This window comes from Carlito syrichta, unplaced genomic scaffold (assembly GCF_000164805.1).
Source record: "Carlito syrichta isolate Samal-C Ts95f unplaced genomic scaffold, Tarsius_syrichta-2.0.1 Scaffold308290, whole genome shotgun sequence".
Taxonomy (NCBI): Eukaryota; Metazoa; Chordata; class Mammalia; order Primates; family Tarsiidae; genus Carlito; species Carlito syrichta.
In genome coordinates, this window is record NW_007252386.1 from 412,894 (window position 1) to 432,423 (window position 19,530).

The 19,530-nt window shown below is 40.8% G+C and overlaps 2 protein-coding genes across 9 annotated transcripts in view; one reads left to right on the plus strand and one right to left on the minus strand.

Moving 5' to 3' along the window:
* The window catches only part of SLC12A6 (solute carrier family 12 member 6), a 106,796-nt gene extending 101,381 nt beyond the window's left edge, over positions 1–5,415 (plus strand). For all 7 annotated transcript variants that reach the window (XM_021716204.1, XM_021716206.1, XM_021716202.1 and 4 more), the window contains 4 exons: positions 143–250; positions 449–633; positions 1,046–1,179; positions 2,348–5,415. In XM_021716204.1, the coding sequence (XP_021571879.1) occupies positions 143–250; positions 449–633; positions 1,046–1,179; positions 2,348–2,439 (519 nt within the window). In that variant the 3' untranslated portion in view covers positions 2,440–5,415. The remainder of the gene's footprint in view (positions 1–142; positions 251–448; positions 634–1,045; positions 1,180–2,347) is intronic.
* Positions 5,262–11,321, minus strand: EMC4 (ER membrane protein complex subunit 4). Of its 2 annotated transcripts, none has more exons than XM_021716209.1 (5): positions 11,135–11,315; positions 10,683–10,805; positions 6,331–6,484; positions 5,897–6,057; positions 5,262–5,668 (listed from the first exon to the last, which is right to left on the minus strand). In XM_021716209.1, exons 3-5 carry the CDS (start codon positions 6,440–6,442, stop codon positions 5,633–5,635), a joined length of 309 nt encoding a protein of 102 aa, XP_021571884.1. In that variant the 5' UTR covers positions 6,443–6,484; positions 10,683–10,805; positions 11,135–11,315; the 3' UTR covers positions 5,262–5,632. The 2 variants fall into 2 exon arrangements, with proteins under 2 accessions (XP_021571884.1, XP_021571883.1); XM_021716208.1 differs by having other exon boundaries at positions 5,266–5,668; positions 10,691–10,805; positions 11,135–11,321.
* Between the last annotated feature and the right edge of the window lie 8,209 nt (positions 11,322–19,530).

The following is a 19,530-nucleotide window of genomic DNA, read 5'->3' on the forward strand; positions in this document are numbered from 1 at the left end:
AAGCAGTCGGGGTAACAAAATTGGGGTAAAACTTAGGTTAATATTTGATGCTGTCTCTGATTTAATGTAGTGAGTGGAAATAACAATGTACGGTTCTTTCTCCTTTGTGCTTATTGCCCACATTGTGTGATGTCTGTGGTAGCATGACAGTGACATATCAGCTTATACTTATGAGCGTACTCTAATGATGGAGCAAAGGTCCCAGATGCTTCGGCACATGCGACTGTCCAAAACAGAGCGAGACAGAGAGGTGAGACCTTAATGCATCAATTCAATCCTAGCCTTACAGTGTCTGTCACTGAAAGGGATGATACTGTATTGTTTTCACAGGACTACAAATTCTTTCCTTCTTACTTTGTTATTCCACTATAACCCCATTATTATTTCGAAATAATTGAAGATGAAGCATGAGAAAAAAATAGAAATAACTGTGTTGGACCTTCCTCAGGCACAGTTAGTGAAAGACCGGAACTCAATGTTACGATTGACCAGCATTGGCTCTGATGAAGATGAAGAGACAGAAACTTATCAGGAGAAGGTACACATGACTTGGACAAAAGACAAGTACATGGCATCCCGAGGGCAAAAAGCCAAGTCAATGGAAGGATTCCAGGACCTGCTTAACATGCGTCCGTAAGTTTTCCCACTCACAAGCTTTCACATAATAAAATAACCTAGTCAGGAGCACAGATGTGTCTTTGCCTGGACACATGGGATGGAGCCTGTTCTTCATTTCACCCCACATCCAGCCATATCTTTATTGTTGCTTACCAGTTCCCAATTATACACAAGCTAACCATCCTTTCTCTCCACATAGTTCACCTCCATACTGTGTTCTTAGTATAAAATAAGCAAATGTAGAATGAGAAAACCAATAATAAAATCAATGGTATTAGTATAATTAGTATAATCAATGGTATTAGTATAATAATTGTTTACCACATTATCCATAGTTAAGTGAAAAAACTCTGGATTTCAAGTTTTTAAGTTTGACTATATAGTTAGATTTCCTTTGCCTTAACTACTTAATTTCTTCCCCATCCAGCGACCAGTCCAATGTGAGGCGCATGCATACAGCAGTGAAGCTCAATGAGGTTATAGTTAACAAGTCCCATGAAGCAAAGCTGGTTTTGCTGAATATGCCAGGGCCACCTCGAAACCCTGAGGGTGATGAAAACTGTATCCTTTCCAAGAGTGGAGCTGCCAGTAGGGAACATCTTCTTAGCCTCTTTCTTAGATGAGACAATTAGGTGACTATGAGTCATTGTCTACGCCCCAGTTTCTTTCTTTCTTTTTTTTTGAGTCGGAGTCTCACTCTGTCACCCAGGCTGGAGTGCAGTGGCCTGCTCACAGCTACTGCAGCCTCAACCTGCTGGGCTCAGGCAATCCTTCCACCTCAGCCTTCCAAGTAGCTGGGACTACAGGCATGCACCATATAAAGTCATGATATTAATCTCTTAGGGGAGAAAGAATTGTAATATATTTTCTCTGATCCCTGAAAAACTTTTTAGGTGGTATATTTACAACATGACTGCTGATATTCAGTGTACAGAACCCTTTCTGACAATCCTAGAGACAGAGTACCCAACATCCTTTTTTCAGGCTCTACCACTTTGCAAACCCCTTCTTTCTTTTGGATAGAGTTAAGGTAAAAGCAGCTTAGGCAGAATCTCCTTAAACTGAGGGGGAAAAGAGATAGGAATTCTTCCTCATACCATCACCCTAGGATTGTTTTTATGGGGACCATTCAGTAGTGACCTAGCCTTGCCCATTCCCACCAATAATGCTAAGGAAGAGATTTTTAAAAACGAGGAGGCTGGGCATGGTGACCCATGCCTAAAATTCCAGCACTTTAGGAGGCTGAGGCAGGAGGATTGCTTGAGCCCAAGAGTTTGAGACCAGCCTAGGCAACACAGCAAGACCTCATCTCTACAAAAAATAAAAAGGAAAAGGAAAAATAAACTGACAGAGAAGTCTGACTTAAGCAGCTTTACTTAGACATTACTTGGGTTATCTCCAGGAATCCCTATTATGGCATTATTTTTTTTTCTTTTTTGGGGGGGCATTTTTGTCTTATTTTATTATTTAGAATAACATATTGTTGATTCTCCATTTTAAATATTTAGAAAATATATAACAAATGGGAGTCTTGTATTATGTATGCAAAAGAATTAGATTCCTGGATGACTTCACAGGGAAAACGGAATTAAAAATTCAGACTTTTCTGAGTATGTAATTAAAGTATGCTCATTTTGTAGCCCTATGATCAGAAAAACTCAGATGATGATGTCAGGTTGTAAATTTGTGTTCGTCTTTTGCCTGTTTGTCTCCTTGACAAGTTCTGAAGACATGGAATTCCTAGAAGTGCTCACCGAGGGACTAGAGCGAGTCCTCCTTGTCCGGGGTGGTGGCAGTGAGGTGATCACCATTTATTCATAATCTACTGAATGACTGTGCCTGGCCTCGCATTTCCTAAAAGGCCTACATCTTCCATGGAAGTGCCAGCTCTTTACTACCACTCCCACTCAATGGAGGCCTATGCTCTGTAAACATCACACTGAACCCTTGATGCACAGAGTCTCAAGCACTTGGGCGAGAGTACAAATAGATCTACTCTTTGCTCCCATATGATCTGCAGTCCTTACAGAAAAAGAAACTATTTCTTCAACATCAGAACAATGGTCAAGTCCTAAAGGCATGTCTGACCAGTTAAAGGCAAGTTAGAATTAACAAGCTGAGCCAATAAATTGGTAGAAGGGATGCTAGAAATTCAACTGAAGACAAAGAATAACATTAAAGATGTCTCAGAAGTCATGATTCAATAACACCATGGGGGTACACAGCATCATCTTACTAAATAATTCAATATGGGGACCTAGTATCCTTGTGGAGATATAACCCATGTCTAGCCAAGATGGAAGCACTTTTAGCTAATTTTCTTTAGTGTACCTACTGCTCTCCTCTAATTTTATATTAGGGTAATAATGTACAAAACCTGAAACATAGCTGCAGCCTCTACTTCTTCCTTGAAAATGAGATTCCTTCAACATACCATGTTTAAGTATCCATGCTGTCAGTGTATATCTCAGCTGTTTGTTTCTCTTAACCCAAACCCATTTTGTTATAAGCAGTGTTACCACCATAGAAATTGTTTTTTGAAAGGTAAAAATTATTTCTTTCAGATTCTTTTTCAAATGGCTGAACTAAGGAAATTCCAAAGGAAGCTATTAAAATTTATTGAAATACAATTCCAAAAGGAAGCTATTAAAATTTATTGAAATACAGTATGTGGTTCTCTATGCAACACGGACAAAACATACAAGCTATCTAAGAAATACAGGTCATGATGCACATTGACCAGTAGGTTCTCCTTTCCTTTTCCTTTGTTATGTCCTGAATTAGTAGGCACAGGTTAAAAAATCTTAAGGAACAAATACTAGGAAGACTGGCTAACATCCTTCCCTGAAAACTGTGAACCATCTTTTAAAGGGAGAATCTAGCAATGGAATTGGAAGTTCTAGAGCCATACTCTTTCCACAGTGCCAAAGTTATTGAGCTGCTACTCTCCTTACCTACTTCACTAAAGTGGCATACAGATTGGCATCGGCCTGATTCAAGAAACTTTCCTTTCATGAAGAAATCTGTGGCCTCATCTCCAAAGCCATAGTTGAGACTTGAGGTACTCAAGACCCAAAGTATAGGCATATTCCCCTTTTCCTTTCAATTTTATTCTTCATTCTGACTGCAAAAACTTGGCTCTGAACTAAGAGATTATCCAAGCCAAAAGTCTTCTATTTCAGTTTTGTTTTCAGACAGCTCTAAATGTGCCAAGGAAATATTTGTACAAGCTCAGCTTTTTATGTACTGATTTACTAATCACAAAACATCTGGCTTATAAGCATGAGAAAACTACCTATGTGGCTGGCTGAGCAGTAATTTAAAGCATGTGAAATCTCCATTTCTTTTACAGGATGGGTATTTAGAGAAACTGTCTTCTTGGCTATACTCATGGCTGTTTTTGAATTTCGCTTTATTAATGACAAATAGTGCCACTCTTCTTTGATTACCCAATAGGATATGGAGCAAGATGACCTAGGTGTCTCAAAGTATTCATTGACCTGTAAGGACAGAGAAGAAAACTCTTCATTATGGCTTGAGAAGTTGAGTCATTTTGATTTGCTCCCTTTGCTCTTAATTCAACCTTCAGACCCACTCAGGGTAGTAAAGCAGACAGGATCTTAAGTCTTTTTTTTTCCTGCTCCTTCCTGCAGCGGGTAAAAGCATTGTTTACAACTCCCACCACAACACTCCATTGCTTAGTTGAGTATGTCAGTAGTGGGTCAGGTCCCCGGGACCCAAGATATTACTGTAAAGGTTCACCTGCACCAGAACCCCCTTACATTTATGCATCCTTCTGGTAAAATGATATTTTTCTCATATGGAACAAATATGGACAGAAAATAAGGTTTTGGAAGTGCTATTTGTGTTTGTAGCTCTGTAAAAATCTTTTAAAGGGATAAGAAAATTAGTGGCTATTGATCTAGCTACTCCTTCAGCCCCTAAAACACAAAATCACTGTTACATGGGAAGATGGTTATTAGGCCAGATTTATACTCATCTCTGTCTAGAGCATTTCATGTCTATGTGTGTTGCTTATGTTGTGTCTCCAACATGTCTTGTCTCTTAATCACTGCAAATAAAGCAATACTGAAAACTTGATGAGAGAGAATGCACCTTAGGGGAAGGGGTTTTGTGTTTCAAGAAGGAAGAAAAAGACCTCCTCCTGCCTTTTGAATAAGATCCAGCTTTTAAGTCTTACCTATGACTTTACCAGGGCAGGTTATATAATAAATATTCTCCTACTGCTAGCCCTCTGCCTTCCATAGCTATCTTAAAAGCTGAAGTTTGAACTGCAGCATCTGCTCGACAGGCGCCAAGTTCCTCTTGGCAGGGGAAAGATCACTCCATATATCTTCCGTTGCCTCAGATTCCTGTGGCCCCAAGGATCCCACCAATCCTCATTCCCCCAAACATGTTAAGAATCCCTTATTGTGGTGTTAAAATACCAATTACACTATTAGCGTATTTATGTTCTGTTTTTGTCTGGTTTATTTTTCTTTTAATCATGTATAATCTGAATCAAGCATTAGTTTCTCATATCTTCCACAAGTGTCTACAACAGAATTTTTGTTCCAGCTTGTATTAAATAGAAGTGAAATATTAAGGAAAATAGATTTAAGGGAAACTTGTACAACTTTTTCTTAAGCATTGTTCTCAACCATTTAATTTATTAAAAAGAGATGCTGCTACAGTTCTTGATTTAGCAGCAACCACTCATTTGTTTACATAGAGTTACGGTTTTGTTTTGCTCTGTACTGGAAACATAAATAAAGTTTTCTACATTATTTTCAGTCAGAGTTGTGGTATTGTTTCTTTTTGTTTGTAGTAGTATGCACATTGTCTTTCTAGAATCTATCTCCTCACCATGGAGAAAAGAAAGCTTTTCAGTTATTTTATTTTCAACATGAGTGTTTCAATGTTAAGAGGGAGTATGCTGAGGAGCCACTGGGCTTAAAGAAGGCTATAAATAAGACCCAAATACATAGGCACACCAGGTGCTTCCTTCTCAGGCTCACAAAAGCAGTCCTCCACCACTGAATTCCATCCTCTGAAAGAAAAAAAAGGAAACAAGTGAGTGGGAATGTTAAATAACTTCCTAAACCAATTACTTAATACTTGAATCACAAGCCTATTTTGCCTTGTCCTTAAAGATAACTTCCAAACTACTAATGGCTCTTACTTCTTAAGAAACAAACTCTAACTCCCCACCGCCAAGTAGGTTGGCTGTTCACTGTACATTACAATGACCCAAAATACAACTTTTCTTTTGCCTTACCTCAGGGGGCTCGATGAAGGCTAACCAATCTGATGCATGTGTAGGCAGTAGTCCCATGGACTGGCACTTATAAACAGCCAATGCCAAACCCATCAGGTTCCCGATGAGATAGACCAAACCCTGAAGAAACTTCTGGCTTGAACTTTCTAACATCTTGAAAGCTGTTGGGGGTAACAGAAGCTGTCAAAACCAAAACAACTTTTTTTCCCTAATATGAATCAAGCCAACCATATATTAAAATACAGACAGACCCAGAGTAAGAGAGCAAATAGTACCACTAAAGAACAGAAAACCATACATAGTAAGCACCATTTATCCCTCCGTGATACCACTACTACCACCACCACCCTGTACATCCTCTGGCTAAAAACTGTGCCTAAGAATTTGTCTTTGGTTCTTAAAACTGAGAGAAGGGTTATTTCAAAAATACTTACTGGCTGAAATGGCCATAAGTGCCTGAATGGGTCGCCAGGCCATCATGCACACCATCATAGTAGGGAAGATGGAGATAGTATTGCCTGCCATGTACATGATGAAGAGGTTCATGGGAATCTGTTTGAGGGGACCCAAGGCAATGTCCCAGCAGCGCTAAAGCAAACACACAATTTTAACATCTGTATCACTGCCCCCAGTCCCACATTTACTGTATCACTGATGCTAAAGTCAAATGAACAGTACTCCCAATTCCCTAATTCTGATTTAGCTGACTCCTCAAACCTACCACCTCTTTCATGTTGCCACAGGAACATTCTTTCTTCTAAAGGTAAGGCACCCTCACCAGCTGTTAGGCTTTTCAGATGCGACTTTCCCTTATTTTAGCTTTAAAAAAAAAAAAAAAAAAAAAGCCCTGCTTTTGTCTTTGTACTTCTATATCATTGTTCCATCTACAACTGAAGAAATGGTAAATCCACATTTCAAGATTAGCATGCCTCAATCAATAACTAATATACTATCAAACGCTTTAGTTCCAAGAAAGAAAAAAAAAAAACAGAACTAGTGGACAAATGAAGGCAATGATTTCAATTATATTAACAAACTCAACCAACTGACATGTAGCACTGTACCCAACAACTGCAGAAATCACAATCTTTTCAAACGTGGGATATTTACAGAAACCACTTGCTAAGCCATAGAAAAGATGTCAATCTCTAACAACTTGAAATATACCAAACATATTCTTTGACTACAATGCAGTTAAACTAGAAATTCAAAATTCCCCTGTTTTGGAATTAATGAATGTTTCCAAATAATCTATGAATGAAAGAAATTAAAATGAAAAATAGGAATGTTGTTACCAACAGCAAAAATATCACATATTAAAACTTTTTTCTAGTGGGACACTAGAGCTTGGAGAAATTTATAACCTTAAATACATACCAAAAGACTAAAAAGTTAGGTTCAGTGACTCATACCTATAATCCCAGCACTTTGGGAGGAAGAGGCAAGAGGACTGACTGAGTCCAGGGATTCAAAACTAGCCTGGGCAACTTGGCAAGACCTCATCTCTACAATAAATTAAAAAATTAGCACGTGGTGTTACGTGCCTGTGGTTCCAGCTACTTGAAAGGCTCGAGCCCAGCAGATCAAGGCTGCAGTGGCCACGAGTGTGCCACTGCATTCCAGCCTGGACGATGGAGTGAGACTTCTGCTCAAAAAGCAACAACAAAAAAAAAATTAAGCATTCACTTCAAGAAGATAGAAAAGGAACAAATTAAATCCAAGGATTTAGGAAAAAAACAAGATAGCAGAAATAAATGAAATAAAACCAACAGTGCCAAAGGTATTTATTGGGAGATTAATAAAATCAATACTGGTGAGCCTAATGAAAGGTGAGGAGACAAATATCAACATCAGGAATAAGTACATCTCCACAGATTCTGCAGACATTAAAGTGATCATATTATGAACAACTTAATGTCAATACATTTGAAATTTTAGAAAACAGATAAATTCCTAGAAAAAAATGACATACCAAAATGGCTTAAGAAAGCAGAACTATAAACAGCCCATAAGTTAAAGACATTAAGTGTATTTAAGCCCAGATGGCTTCCCTTGGCAAATTCTACTAAACATTTAAGGGAAAAGTAAAGCTAATCTTACATAAACTCAGAGAACTAAAAAAATGAGCATTCTACAACTCATTACATAGGGTCGAATAGATATCAAAACCAAGGACATTATGAGAAAAGTTTATAGGCCAATATCACTCATGAATCAAAATGAAAAAAATCTTAAACAAAATATTAAAGTAAATCTAGATATTTAAAAAAATACCACTACTTGTTTGGATGTATTTATACTAAAATAATTAACGGCCATATTTGGAAATAGTTCCCTTCAAATCATCCATTCAACAGAACTGTTCTAAAATAAATGTTGTATGATAATCCACTTTTAAAATCAGGTCATTTAAATAATATCATAATATACTACCATGTGGCTGGGCTCGGTGGCTCAGTCTGTAATCCCGTGCCTTTGGGAGGCTGAGGTGAGTGGATTGCCTGAGCCCGCGGGGTTCGAGACCCAGCTGGGCAGCGAGACGTCATCTCTACAATAAATCAAAAAATCAGCTGGGTGTGGTAGCACGCGCCTGTAATTTCGGCTACTCAGAAGGCTGAGGCGGAAGGATCACCGGAGCCCAGGAGGCGAGGCTGCGGTGGCCGGAAGCAGCCACTGCACTCCAGTCTGGGCGACCGAGTGAGACTCCAACTCAAAAAAAAAAAAAAATACTACCATGTGTTATTATTACTATACTTTGATGTACCAAGATGAAAAATGATAGGGTACTTATCAGGAAAAAGATTAAGAATTGCTGTCATTTTCAAATTGTAAAAATCACATGCATTTCATGAAACACAGATTATTTAGTATAGAACATCATTAAGGCTGAGAGAAATCTGAAAAGGAAAGAAAGTGCCAAGCACTTTTATAAGTGCTTGGAATACATGAAACAAAATCCTGCTCTCATGGAGCTTACAAAAGTGATAAGACAGATGGACAATAAAGTAAACTGCATCATATACATATATAAATGATATGGAGAAATAAAAAGTAGGTGAATAGGATAGGAATTGCCATGAGAGTAGGCGTCAATAAGAAGGTAACATTTAGGCCGGGCTCGCTGGCTCAAGCCTATGATCCCAGCACTTTAGGAGGCTGAGACAAGAGGACTGCCTGAGTTCAGGGGTTCAAGACCAGCCTGGACAACTTGGTGAGACCTCATCTCTATAATAAATCAAAAAATAAGCAGGGCATGGTAGTGTGTGCCTGTAGTTCCAGTTACTTGTAAGGTTGAGGTGGAAGGATCGCCTGAGCCCAGCAGGTAGAGGCTGTGGTGGCTGTGAGGTTGCCAACGCACTCCATCCTGGGCGACAGAATGAGACTCCAATCCAAAAAAAAATTAACATTTGAGAGATCTAAAGGAGATTATTAAGCAAGGTAAGTTATAAAGGTATCTGGGAAGTCATGAAGCACTCCAGGACGAGGGAAGAACAAATACAGAAAACCTGAGATGGGGGCTAGTCTAACATTGTTAAGGAGCAGCAAGGAGGCCATTATGACTATAGTGGAGTTAACAAAGGGGAAAATGGTAGGAAAAGACATCAAAGATAATACAAAGGGCTGGTTCAATGCAGAGTTATGTAGAACAGTTACAAAGACTGGCTTTTATGCTGAATGAATGGGTAGCTATAAGAGGGTTTTACATAGGAATTATCTGACTCTTAGAAGAGTCTAACTTTTGTGCTGGAAATAGACTACAGGAGGTAAGCAGCATGACCAGTTATAAGTCAATTGCAGAGAACACAAAGAATCTTTGGAGATGAAATAATGCTTTCTCTCAAGATGGTGGTGGTTTCACGGGGGTATAGCATTGTCAAAGCTCATCAGATGTTAATCCTTTAAACTGGTGGTTCTCTATGGAGGGCAGTTTGCCTCCTGAGAAATATTTGGTAATGTTGGAGACATTTCTGGTGTCCCATACTGGCATCTAATAGGTAAAGGCCAGGGATACTGTTAAACATCCTACAGTGCACAGCAGCCTCCCATAACAAGAAACATTCAGCGCAAAATGTCAATAATGCTGAGGTTGAAAAACCATGCTGTGGCGGGGCTCAGTGGCTCAACCTGTAATCCCAGCTATATAGGAGCCCGCGGGGTCGAGATCAGCCCAAGCAACTTGGCGATAAGTGCAGCTAGCTGGGCATGGTAACGTGCGTCTGTAGTTCTGGCTACTTGGAAAGTTGAAGTGGAAGAATCGCTGGAGTCCAGCAGGTCGATGCTGGGGTGGCTGTGAGTGTGCCACTGCACTCTAATTGGGTGATGGAGTGAGTCTCCGACACAAAAAGAAAAACCATGCTTTGATTGAATGCGGTTTATTGTACATAAACTATAACCTCAAAATTTTTTTTCCTTTTTAGTCTACTGGGTAAGGGATTGTGGCTTAGACCAGACAAAAGCAGTTAAGAAGCAGTAGGGTCTGAGATCTACTTTGAAGGTAAAGCCAACATAATAGCCTGACAAATTGGATGTGTGGTGTAACTAGAGTATTACTTCAACTGGAAGGTGTTGTCACCAAAATATCACTTTCAACCTACATTATATGTTCCAGACATCTTTTATTTTTCAAATTATTAAGCATTTTAAAGCTGATATGTAAACTTTCATAATGTCAATCTCAAACAGTTAAGCTGTTTCAGGATAAGGGCTATCTACAGTAATGCTGCCTGGAAGAGGAGGGTGGCTGTGTTGGTCAGAAATGGCCCAAGGGCCAGGGTAACATGTATACCTCTGTACCTTCTCCACCAGGATCCGGTCTGTCTCTTGCACGCTGGTATCAGGCACTTGCTTGTCCAAGTAACCGACTGGGTACAGTGAGTCTCCTTGGCCACTGCCCCGGTCACTTCGGCCCCTAAAGAACCAAACCAAGAAACTAAAGCGGCAACCTCCCACACTTCATGCCACAAATTTGCTGTTCTAACAATCATAGGAATAAGAATCCTCAGATGCACTGACTCATTAGATCAAACCTCTTCGCGGGTCTGTCAGTCCCTTGCTAATAGGAAGGGCTTTAAGCATCCTATAGGCATAAAAAGCCCCACGGCAGAGAAGCCGCTACCTCCTCCAAGTGGTGTCCGTGTGCCACCCATTATTCTCAGAGTTGCTCCTTAGTGTTCAGGTTCCATTACTCGGGCTGTTCTGGGATGAAGACTGATGTCCAGCTTTGCCCAGGTGCCTCACCTGCTACCTCCTCCAGATCCGCTCAGCTCTATGGCCCACTTGAAACGCCGGCCTCGGTTGGCCACCAGGCCCCCCTGGGCAGTCATGGCAAAGGCCGCTCTAAAAACTCGAAGATTGTCGCTCCGAAGCTTCTAACACCAAAGCGTACTTCGGCTGCAACACCACCAGACTTCTCCACCGAGCCGTTTCACTCTGCAACAACACTTCCGGCGCCTAACACGCGTCACTTCCGCTTTCCCACTTTTCCGCCCCGGAAACTGGCTGTCGTGAGAACTGAGAAGCGAGAACTAGGAGTTAGGAAATCGGCGGGGAGAAAATAGCAGGCAAGACTTAGAGCTTCCTAAAGCGGCTCTCGTGCCCTCCCCACTTTCTGAATATGCCTATTGTGTGTTCCCCGACCTCTGAATTGCGCTTTACAGGGCAAAAGGAAAGTCCGTACTGACGCTTCGTTAAGAATTGAAGCCAAGAAAAGCTTTTTAACCTCCCACGCACTCCCGGGAACAAGAGATGCAGATCTTGGGTTTAAATCCAAGCTCCGACACTAGGTGACCTTGAACGAGTTATTTAGTAGCTTCTGAGTATTGACTGTTCGCCGTGTTCCAGGAGTTTTGTGTTTATTATTTCATTTAATTCGCACAGTAACCCTGCGAGGTAACTAGTGCTGTCCCCATTCTGCACAAAGGTAGCAGTGTGGGCATGGAAAAGTACGTGGACTCGGGATTCAGATGGCCTACTTTTTAATCCTGGACCTTGGGCAAGTTAAAATCTACTTGCTTCAACCTCCTCATATGTAAAAGCTAGATAATCTACCTACTTTCAAGGCTTCTTGTGAGAGTAAATGGTACCGGCAACATATGCAGTGATGTGGGGGGGCAATTTTAAAAATGTACTTTTAATGATGTGTCATTAAATAATCCACATCACTACTTGTAGTAATTGTATTTTGTATTCAGTCGTATACCTTTATAATAATTTAACCTATTATTGGACACTTAAGTTGTTTCCTATTTTCCTATTATATCCAGTGTTACTGTGAACATATTTGTAGGTCTTATTTCCCTAAGTTATATTCCTAGAGGTAGAATTGCTAGATCAGAATATGCACATTTTTACAGAATTTTCACTGAAAAATGCCCGCTAGAAAAATTGACACCATTTGCATTTCACCATCTTTATAATTTTTTTAAATTATCATTTTGAAAATGGCACTGTGTTTTATATTTTTTTGACTCCAAGTTATTTGATGTGGCTGGAGTTGTGGGGAAGAAGGTGTTGTAAGAGTGCGGTTGGGTTCCAGGCACGGTGGCTCAAAGTGCTGCAATCCCAGCACTTTGGGATACCAAGGCGAGAGGATTGCCTGAGCCTAGGGGTTGAAGACCAGCCTGGGCAATTTAAGAGGGCCTCGTCACTACAATAAAGTTAAAAAAAAAAAAAAAAACCAGGTGTGGTGTGCGGGCCTGTAGTTCCAGCTACTTGATAGGCTGAGGCAGAAGGATCGCCTTGAGCCCAGCTAGTTTTTTTTAATTTATTGTAGAAATGAGGTCAGCCAAGTTGTCCAGGCTCATCTCAAACCCTTGGACTCAGGCAGTCCTCTCATCTCCGCCTCCCAAAGTGCTGGTATTACAGGCATAAGCCACCACACCCAGCAGAAATAATAGATTCTTTATGAAAATGGGATTTCAAGTTGAAATTTTAAGAATTCAAGTTTTAGCCAGGCATGGTGGCTCATGCCTGTAATCCCAGCATTTGGGAGGCCGAAGCGAAAGGATTACCTGAGTCCAGGGTTCAAGACAACTTTGTGAGATATTGTCTCTACAGTGAATCAAAAAAATTAGCCGGACATAGTGGCATGTGCCTGTAGTTCCAGCTGCTTGGAAGGCTGAGGTGGAAGGATCACCTGAACCCAGCAAGCCAAGGCTGTAGTGGCCATGAGCGTGCCACTGCACTCCAGCCTGGGTGACAGAGTGAGACTCACACTCAAAGAAAAAAAAAAAGAATCCAAATTTTTATACAAATTGTGTTTTGCAAGGAAAAGAAAATTAGTATAAGATTTTCCATAAACCTGGGAGACCTAGATTCTAATCCTCTAAATGACTACCTAATGACTGCAAATGAACTACCTAAGTTGCTTTGAGTTAGGGTCTTTCTTGACCTTAATTTTTTCATCTATAAAATAAGGGACTTATATTAGATTGCTAATAATTCCTTCTAGTTCTAAAATATACTGTTTGTTAAAAAGAACATATGTATCTTACTGTTCTTTCCATGCATATATATTCAGGAAAAAAAAGACTCAAATCACAGGCATAAAGGAATGATGATTTTTCCCCCCTGCCTCAGGTTTATTTGTACAAATAACACAGGAAGACACCAACCCCATGCAGACAGCAGCCTGGGGATCAAGCCAGTCTTTCTGTTCTCACATTGGCAGACAGGGGCCTCTACTGTGGAGACTTTGTGGGGGTCTGAGCACCTTTGAGAGCCTGAGCAGGAGCTGAAACTGAAGCTGGAGCTGCAGGTGAAGCTACAGTCAGAGCCTTAGTTTGATCCTTGGCCTTTGGCCTGCAGAGCCTGTGGCCCTTGGCAATACAGGCACTAATGCACTTTCCAAGCTTGGGGTGGGCAATGTATGCAAGTTGAGTAAACTTGCAGCTAGGACCCTTGGGATCTTGGGCTTAAACCTCCTTGGGCTTTACCAGGGCCTTGATAGCCTCAGCACTACACTCATGGCCTTGACATTGTTGACTTGCATCTTCAGGCCCTTCTTGTTGTGTTTCTTGGCAAAGCACATGTCCCTCAGGAACTTGGGGTCCACCCCCTTAAGAGACTCGTATCTTTGTGATCAGGGTTTCTTGATGCCATTTCTATGCCATTTTCACTGGTTGTGTGTGGTATGCTTCTTGGACTTGGCCATGTCTGCACTGTAACCCATGGCTCCTGAAGTGTCTGGAACCAGAAGAGAAAGGGAATAACAGTATTTCAGATAACTTTAAAACTGCTTTCCTAGCCGGGCTCGGTGGCTCAGCCTGTAATCCCGCGCCTTTGGGAGGCTAAGGTGAGTGGATTGCCTGAGCCTGCAGGTTCGAGACCCGCCTGGGCAGCGAAACCTCATCTTTACAATAAAAAAAAAAAAACCAGCTGGGCGTGGTAGTGCATACCTGTAATTCTGGCTACTTGGAAGGCTGAGGCGGAAGGATCGCCGGAGCCCAGCAGGTCGAGGCTGCGGTGGCCGGGAGCGGCCACTGCACTCCAGTCTAGGCGACAGAGTGAGACTCCAACTCAAAAAAAAAAAACTGCTTCCCCATGCTGAGCATGGTGGCACATGCCTATAATTCCAGAATTTTGGGAGGCTGTAATCCCACAACATTGGGAGGCCAAGGCAGGAGGATTGCCTGAGCCCAGGAATTCAAGACCAGCCTGAGCAACATAGCGAGACCTTGTCTCGACAAAAAAATTTTTTTTAATTAGCCAGGCATGGTAGAATGTGACTATAGTCCTAGCTACACAAGAGGCTATGGCAGAAGGATCCCCTGAACCCAGGAAGTCAAGTATGCGGTGAGCTGTGATCATGCCACTGCACTCCAGCCTAGGTGACAGAGTGAGACGCCAACTCAAAAAAAAAAAAACAAATTATGCTTTTTCATACTTTAACTAGTTTTCTGCATTGTTAGGTACTACTTTAGTAGTTAGAAAAACATAAATTATTAATTATAACATGACTTGACTCTAAACCTAGAAGTATATTTATTCTTTGTTCTGGCACATAGGAGAATCAACTTTAGAACTCTTAAAAATACTGATGCCTGGTCATATTTCCAGAGATTCTGATTCATTTTGCTTAGGGTGGAGCCTGGGCATCAGTGTTTTTTATGGTTCTCTAGGCTATTCTGCTATGCGGCAAGGATTAAGAACAGCTGTCATAAAGCACTGTGTTCCAAAATAACAAGATTTGAATTTACATGAAGTAATTTAAGCAGACAATCAGATTTTGAGAGCCTCCTTGTATGCTTTCCATTGGACTAAAACAAAATTGGAAAATGATGGGAATATTGGATTTGTAAAATAAATATTAAGTGTCTCTTATTTTGTATCCTTGAGCAAATATGATTTTATTTTATTTTATTATTATTATTTTTTTTTAGTTGGAGTCTCACTGTGTCGCCCAGACTGGAGTGCAGTGGCTGCTCCCAGCCACCGCAGCCTCGACCTGCCGGGCTCCAGCAATCCTTCTGCCTCAGCCTTCCAAGTAGCCGGAACTACAGGCACATGCGACCATGCCTGGCTAGTTTTTGATTTTTTGTAGAGACGAGGTCTCACCAAGTTGCCCGGGAGGGTCTCGAACCCGCGGGCTCAGGCAATCCTCTCACCTCGGCCTCCCAAAGTGCTGGGATTACAGGCTGAGCCACCGAGCCCAGCCCACAAATATGATTTTAATCAAAGAAATTATTAGAAAGGCAAGCCATTATTTTACAGCTCAAATGAATTGCCTTTGACTTTTTTTTTTTTTGAGTTGGAGTCTCACTTTGTTGCCCAGGCTGGAGTGCAGTGGCACACTCACGGCCACCACAGCCTCAACTTGCTCGGCTCAGGTGATCATTTCGCCTCAACCTTCCAAGTAGCTGGAACTATAGGCATGTGCCACCATACCCAGCTGTTTGGTTTTTTTTTTCTTTTTAATTATAGAGACAAGGTCTCCTCAAGTTGTCCAGGCTGGACTCAAACCCTTGGGCTCAGGCAATCCTCTCGCCTCTGCCTCCCATGGTGTTGGGATTACAGGCATAAGCCACCACACCCAGCACTAATTTTCTATTCAAATAGATTTGCAGGAATGGATCCCCCTGGGGGAAAAAAGCTTTTACAGATATGACTTAAGTTTTTAGTTTATACCATTTCGCAATGTCTCTATAATAATTCTATTTGGCCATCCTTCCTGGTCCAACCAGTTTGCCCAGTGTGCTCTAGAATCTCCTAAGTCTCTTTGCAGCTTCAGTAAAATGGGCTTCCATTACAAATCCCTGCTATTTATGTTAACTCTACTATCATGATTGCCTTCTGAAAAAGGCCATCTTAAACTATATTATTCATGACACAATTTATTCTGTGTCAGTAACAGGGTCTTAACCAGAAGAAACATTTTTTTCTCCATTTTGACTTTGCATTTCAAACCCCTTTAGTGAAAAAAAATGTATATTTTCTTTTTTGTAAGATCCTACCTTGCTAGTTACTATTGGGCTACCACATCATTTCTCTGCAGATTACAATTTTTTTTTCAATTTCTGATTCATGGCTCTGCAGTATCATAAAATGCCCTTGTTGGCAGTGACACGAACTAGTAGTATGGTGCTGAAAGATGGTTAGTAATGCCATTCTTCCTCAGCAATTACCTTTTCTTCATTTCAGGAGGGCTGCTGTGCAATTCACATTTTAACAAGTTCCCACTATAACAGCTTCCCTCAAGCACTGGCTTAGGAAGTTGGGAGGGTAGCCATTCCCACGGATCCTATTAAAAGATACAAATGACAACCATAGCATGAGTCATAATGGTACATTATTAATGGCCTAGCAGGTCTCTTCAAGCTTGGTTACTCTGGATTCATTCTGGTGATTAATTTCAGCTATCTTGAAAGTAAGTTATACATCAAGTCCCTATATCAAGTATCTGAATGACCATTTTAGGCTCTTAGGGACATATTTTTCCTATGTGCTAATTTTTAAAAACTTGAATCAGTTCAGTTATAAAGCACTGTTTATAACCTAAGTCTTTTGAAGGAGGGTTGTTATGGACTGAATGTTTGTCTTCCCAGAACCTACATCCTAATCCCCACTGTGATGGTATTTGGAGATAGGACCTTTGGGAAGTAATTAGGGCTAAATGAGGTCATGAAGGTGAATCTCTTGTGATAGCATTAGTGCCATTGTAAGATACTTGAGGGCTCTCTGTCACCTCCCCACAGCCCACGCCCACTCCTACCAGGGGAGAACACAGTGAGAAACTGGCCATCTGCAAGTCTGGAAGAGAGCCCTAACCAGAGAGCCAAACCAGCCAACACCTTAATCTTGAACTTTCCAGCCTCAAGAACTGAGAGAAAATAGGTTTCTGTTGTTTAAGCCACCCAGTCAACCCATGCAGAGTAATACAAGGATGAAGTAGGATTCAGAAGAGTTGAAGGAGAGCAACAGGCAACTCAGACAGAGGCATTCCTATAAACATAGATGAGTATATAAGCAGGTCATTGTTTGATTTGCTCATTATGTAAACAGGAATATATTAAACATTGTTCACCCACTTGGTTTTTTTCACTTTATCTTGGTTATCTTCCGTGTCTGTCAGGCACTTCTACATCATTCTTTTTCAAGGTTGCAGAGTATATATGGCATGGTTGTATGATAACTTACTAAATCAATCCCCAATTGATTAATATTCAGGTTGTTCTCATCTTTTAGTATTATAAAAATGTTGCTGTAAACATACTTGGGTACTTGTCAACACATTTCTGTAGGAGAGACTTACAATTAGGATTGCTTACCACAATTATACAGTTAAAATGCTGATGGGCTCAAACAGGCCCTCTAAAATGTACTAATTTACACCTCTAAGGGTTTGCAGAGTAAATGGTTTCTAGAGCCTGGTAGTGGGTTGAATAGTGTTCCCCCAAAATTCATGTCCATCCAGAGCCTCAGGATCCAGCCTTATTTGGAAACAGGGTCTTTGCACATATATTGGTTAAGATGAGGTTATAGTAGATTATGATGGGTCCTAAAACCAATGACTAATATCCTTACTAGAAGAAGAGAGGACACATAGACACACAGAGAAGAAGGCATGTGATACCAGAGGCAGAGATTGTTTGATGCAGCTACAAGCCAAGGAAGCTAGGAAAAGGCAAGGAAGGATTATTCCCTACATCCTTCAGAAGGAGCATGGTCCTGCCCACATGTTGATTTTAGACTTCTAGCTTCCAGAACTGTGAGAGAATATATTTCTGTTGGTTTAAGCCATCCAGCTTGTGGCACTTTGTTACAGCAACCCTAAGAAACGAATACAAATCTCTTTCTAAAAGGGATACCATTCAAATATATTACCTAACCAAGGTTAGCTTAATCAGGAAATAATAAGTAAAACAATATTGCTACACTTACAGAAACAAATTCTAAACTTTAAAAAATTTACAAAAAAGTTTTATTTAGTTTCCTAATTGCTATGGTTGGTTTCTTCAATAAAATGACTTTTTTTTTTAAGTTCAGGAATCCCTCTGTCACCCAGGCTAGAGTGCAGTGGCATGACCAAGGGCTCATGGAAGCCTTGACCTCCTGGACTCAGACAGTCCTTCCACTTCAGCCTCTTGAATAGCTGAGACTATAGGTACATGCCACCACGCCTGGCGAATATTTCTATTTTTTGTAGTGGCAGGGTCTCACTATGTTGCCCAGACTGGTCTCAAACTCCTGAGCTCAAGCATTCCTCCCTCCTCAGCCTCCCAAAGTGCTGGGATTACAAGCATGACCCACCACATCCAGCCAATAAACATGACCCACCACATCCAGCCAATAAAATGATTTTTAAACATAAGTTTAATTTGAAAGCAATGCATTTATTATATAAATGAGACATACAAATAGGCAAAAATGAAGATAACAAATACTACCGTGCCAAAGAAAAAATTTCCAGGAACATTTGATTTACACTTTTTCAGACTTTTTGATTAATATTTAGACTTATTTAATATTGTATACTATTTTATAACATGCTATTTCAGGAAGACCCATATTTTTATTTTTAAAAAAGGCAAAGAAAAAATATGACTAAATTTCAATTTCAATTTGAAAAACTGTCTCTCATAGCTTTGCCAGATTTTCAGACCTGTTCCTTTCCTGAAGCTCTAATAATGAGGCACCAGTGCCCCACCCCCAGCTGCCACACTCCTTCCCTCCCTCCCTGCAGCAGGATCCATACCCCATTACCTAAGATCTTGATTAGTCCTGATACTCTTTTTAGCTAAGAATAATTTTTCAGAATATTGGTGATCTCTCCTTTAAAGATTCAGAGTTCTGGTAAGTTTGGGCAACACTGCCTATTTTTCTTTCAGAATTTCAGAATGACATTTCAGAAATATTAGTATTTTGCCAGGTACAGTGGTTCACACCTTTAATCCCAGCACTTTGGGAGGCTGAGGCAAGAGGATTGCCTGGCTCAAGACCAACCTGGACAACCTGGTGAGTCCTCGTCTCTACAATAAATAAAAAATTTGCCGGGCCTGATAGCGCACACCTGTAGTTCCGGCTACCTGGAAGCCTGAGGTGGAAGGATCACTGGAGTCCAGCAAGTTGATACTGGCATGGCCATGAGTGTGCCACTGCACTCCAGCCTGGGCGACAGAGTGAGACTCCAACTCAAA

Coding starts and splice junctions, on each gene's coding strand:
- EMC4 (XM_021716208.1), bottom strand. CDS start 11,220: ATGACTGCCCAGGGGGGCCTGGTGGCCAACCGAGGCCGGCGTTTCAAG. Junction 10,806..11,134: donor GGATCTGGAGGAGGTAGCAG/GTGAGGCACCTG, acceptor TTGGTTCTTTAG/GGGCCGAAGTGACCGGGGCA. Junction 6,058..6,330: donor ACTTATGGCCATTTCAGCCA/GTAAGTATTTTT, acceptor TACCCCCAACAG/CTTTCAAGATGTTAGAAAGT.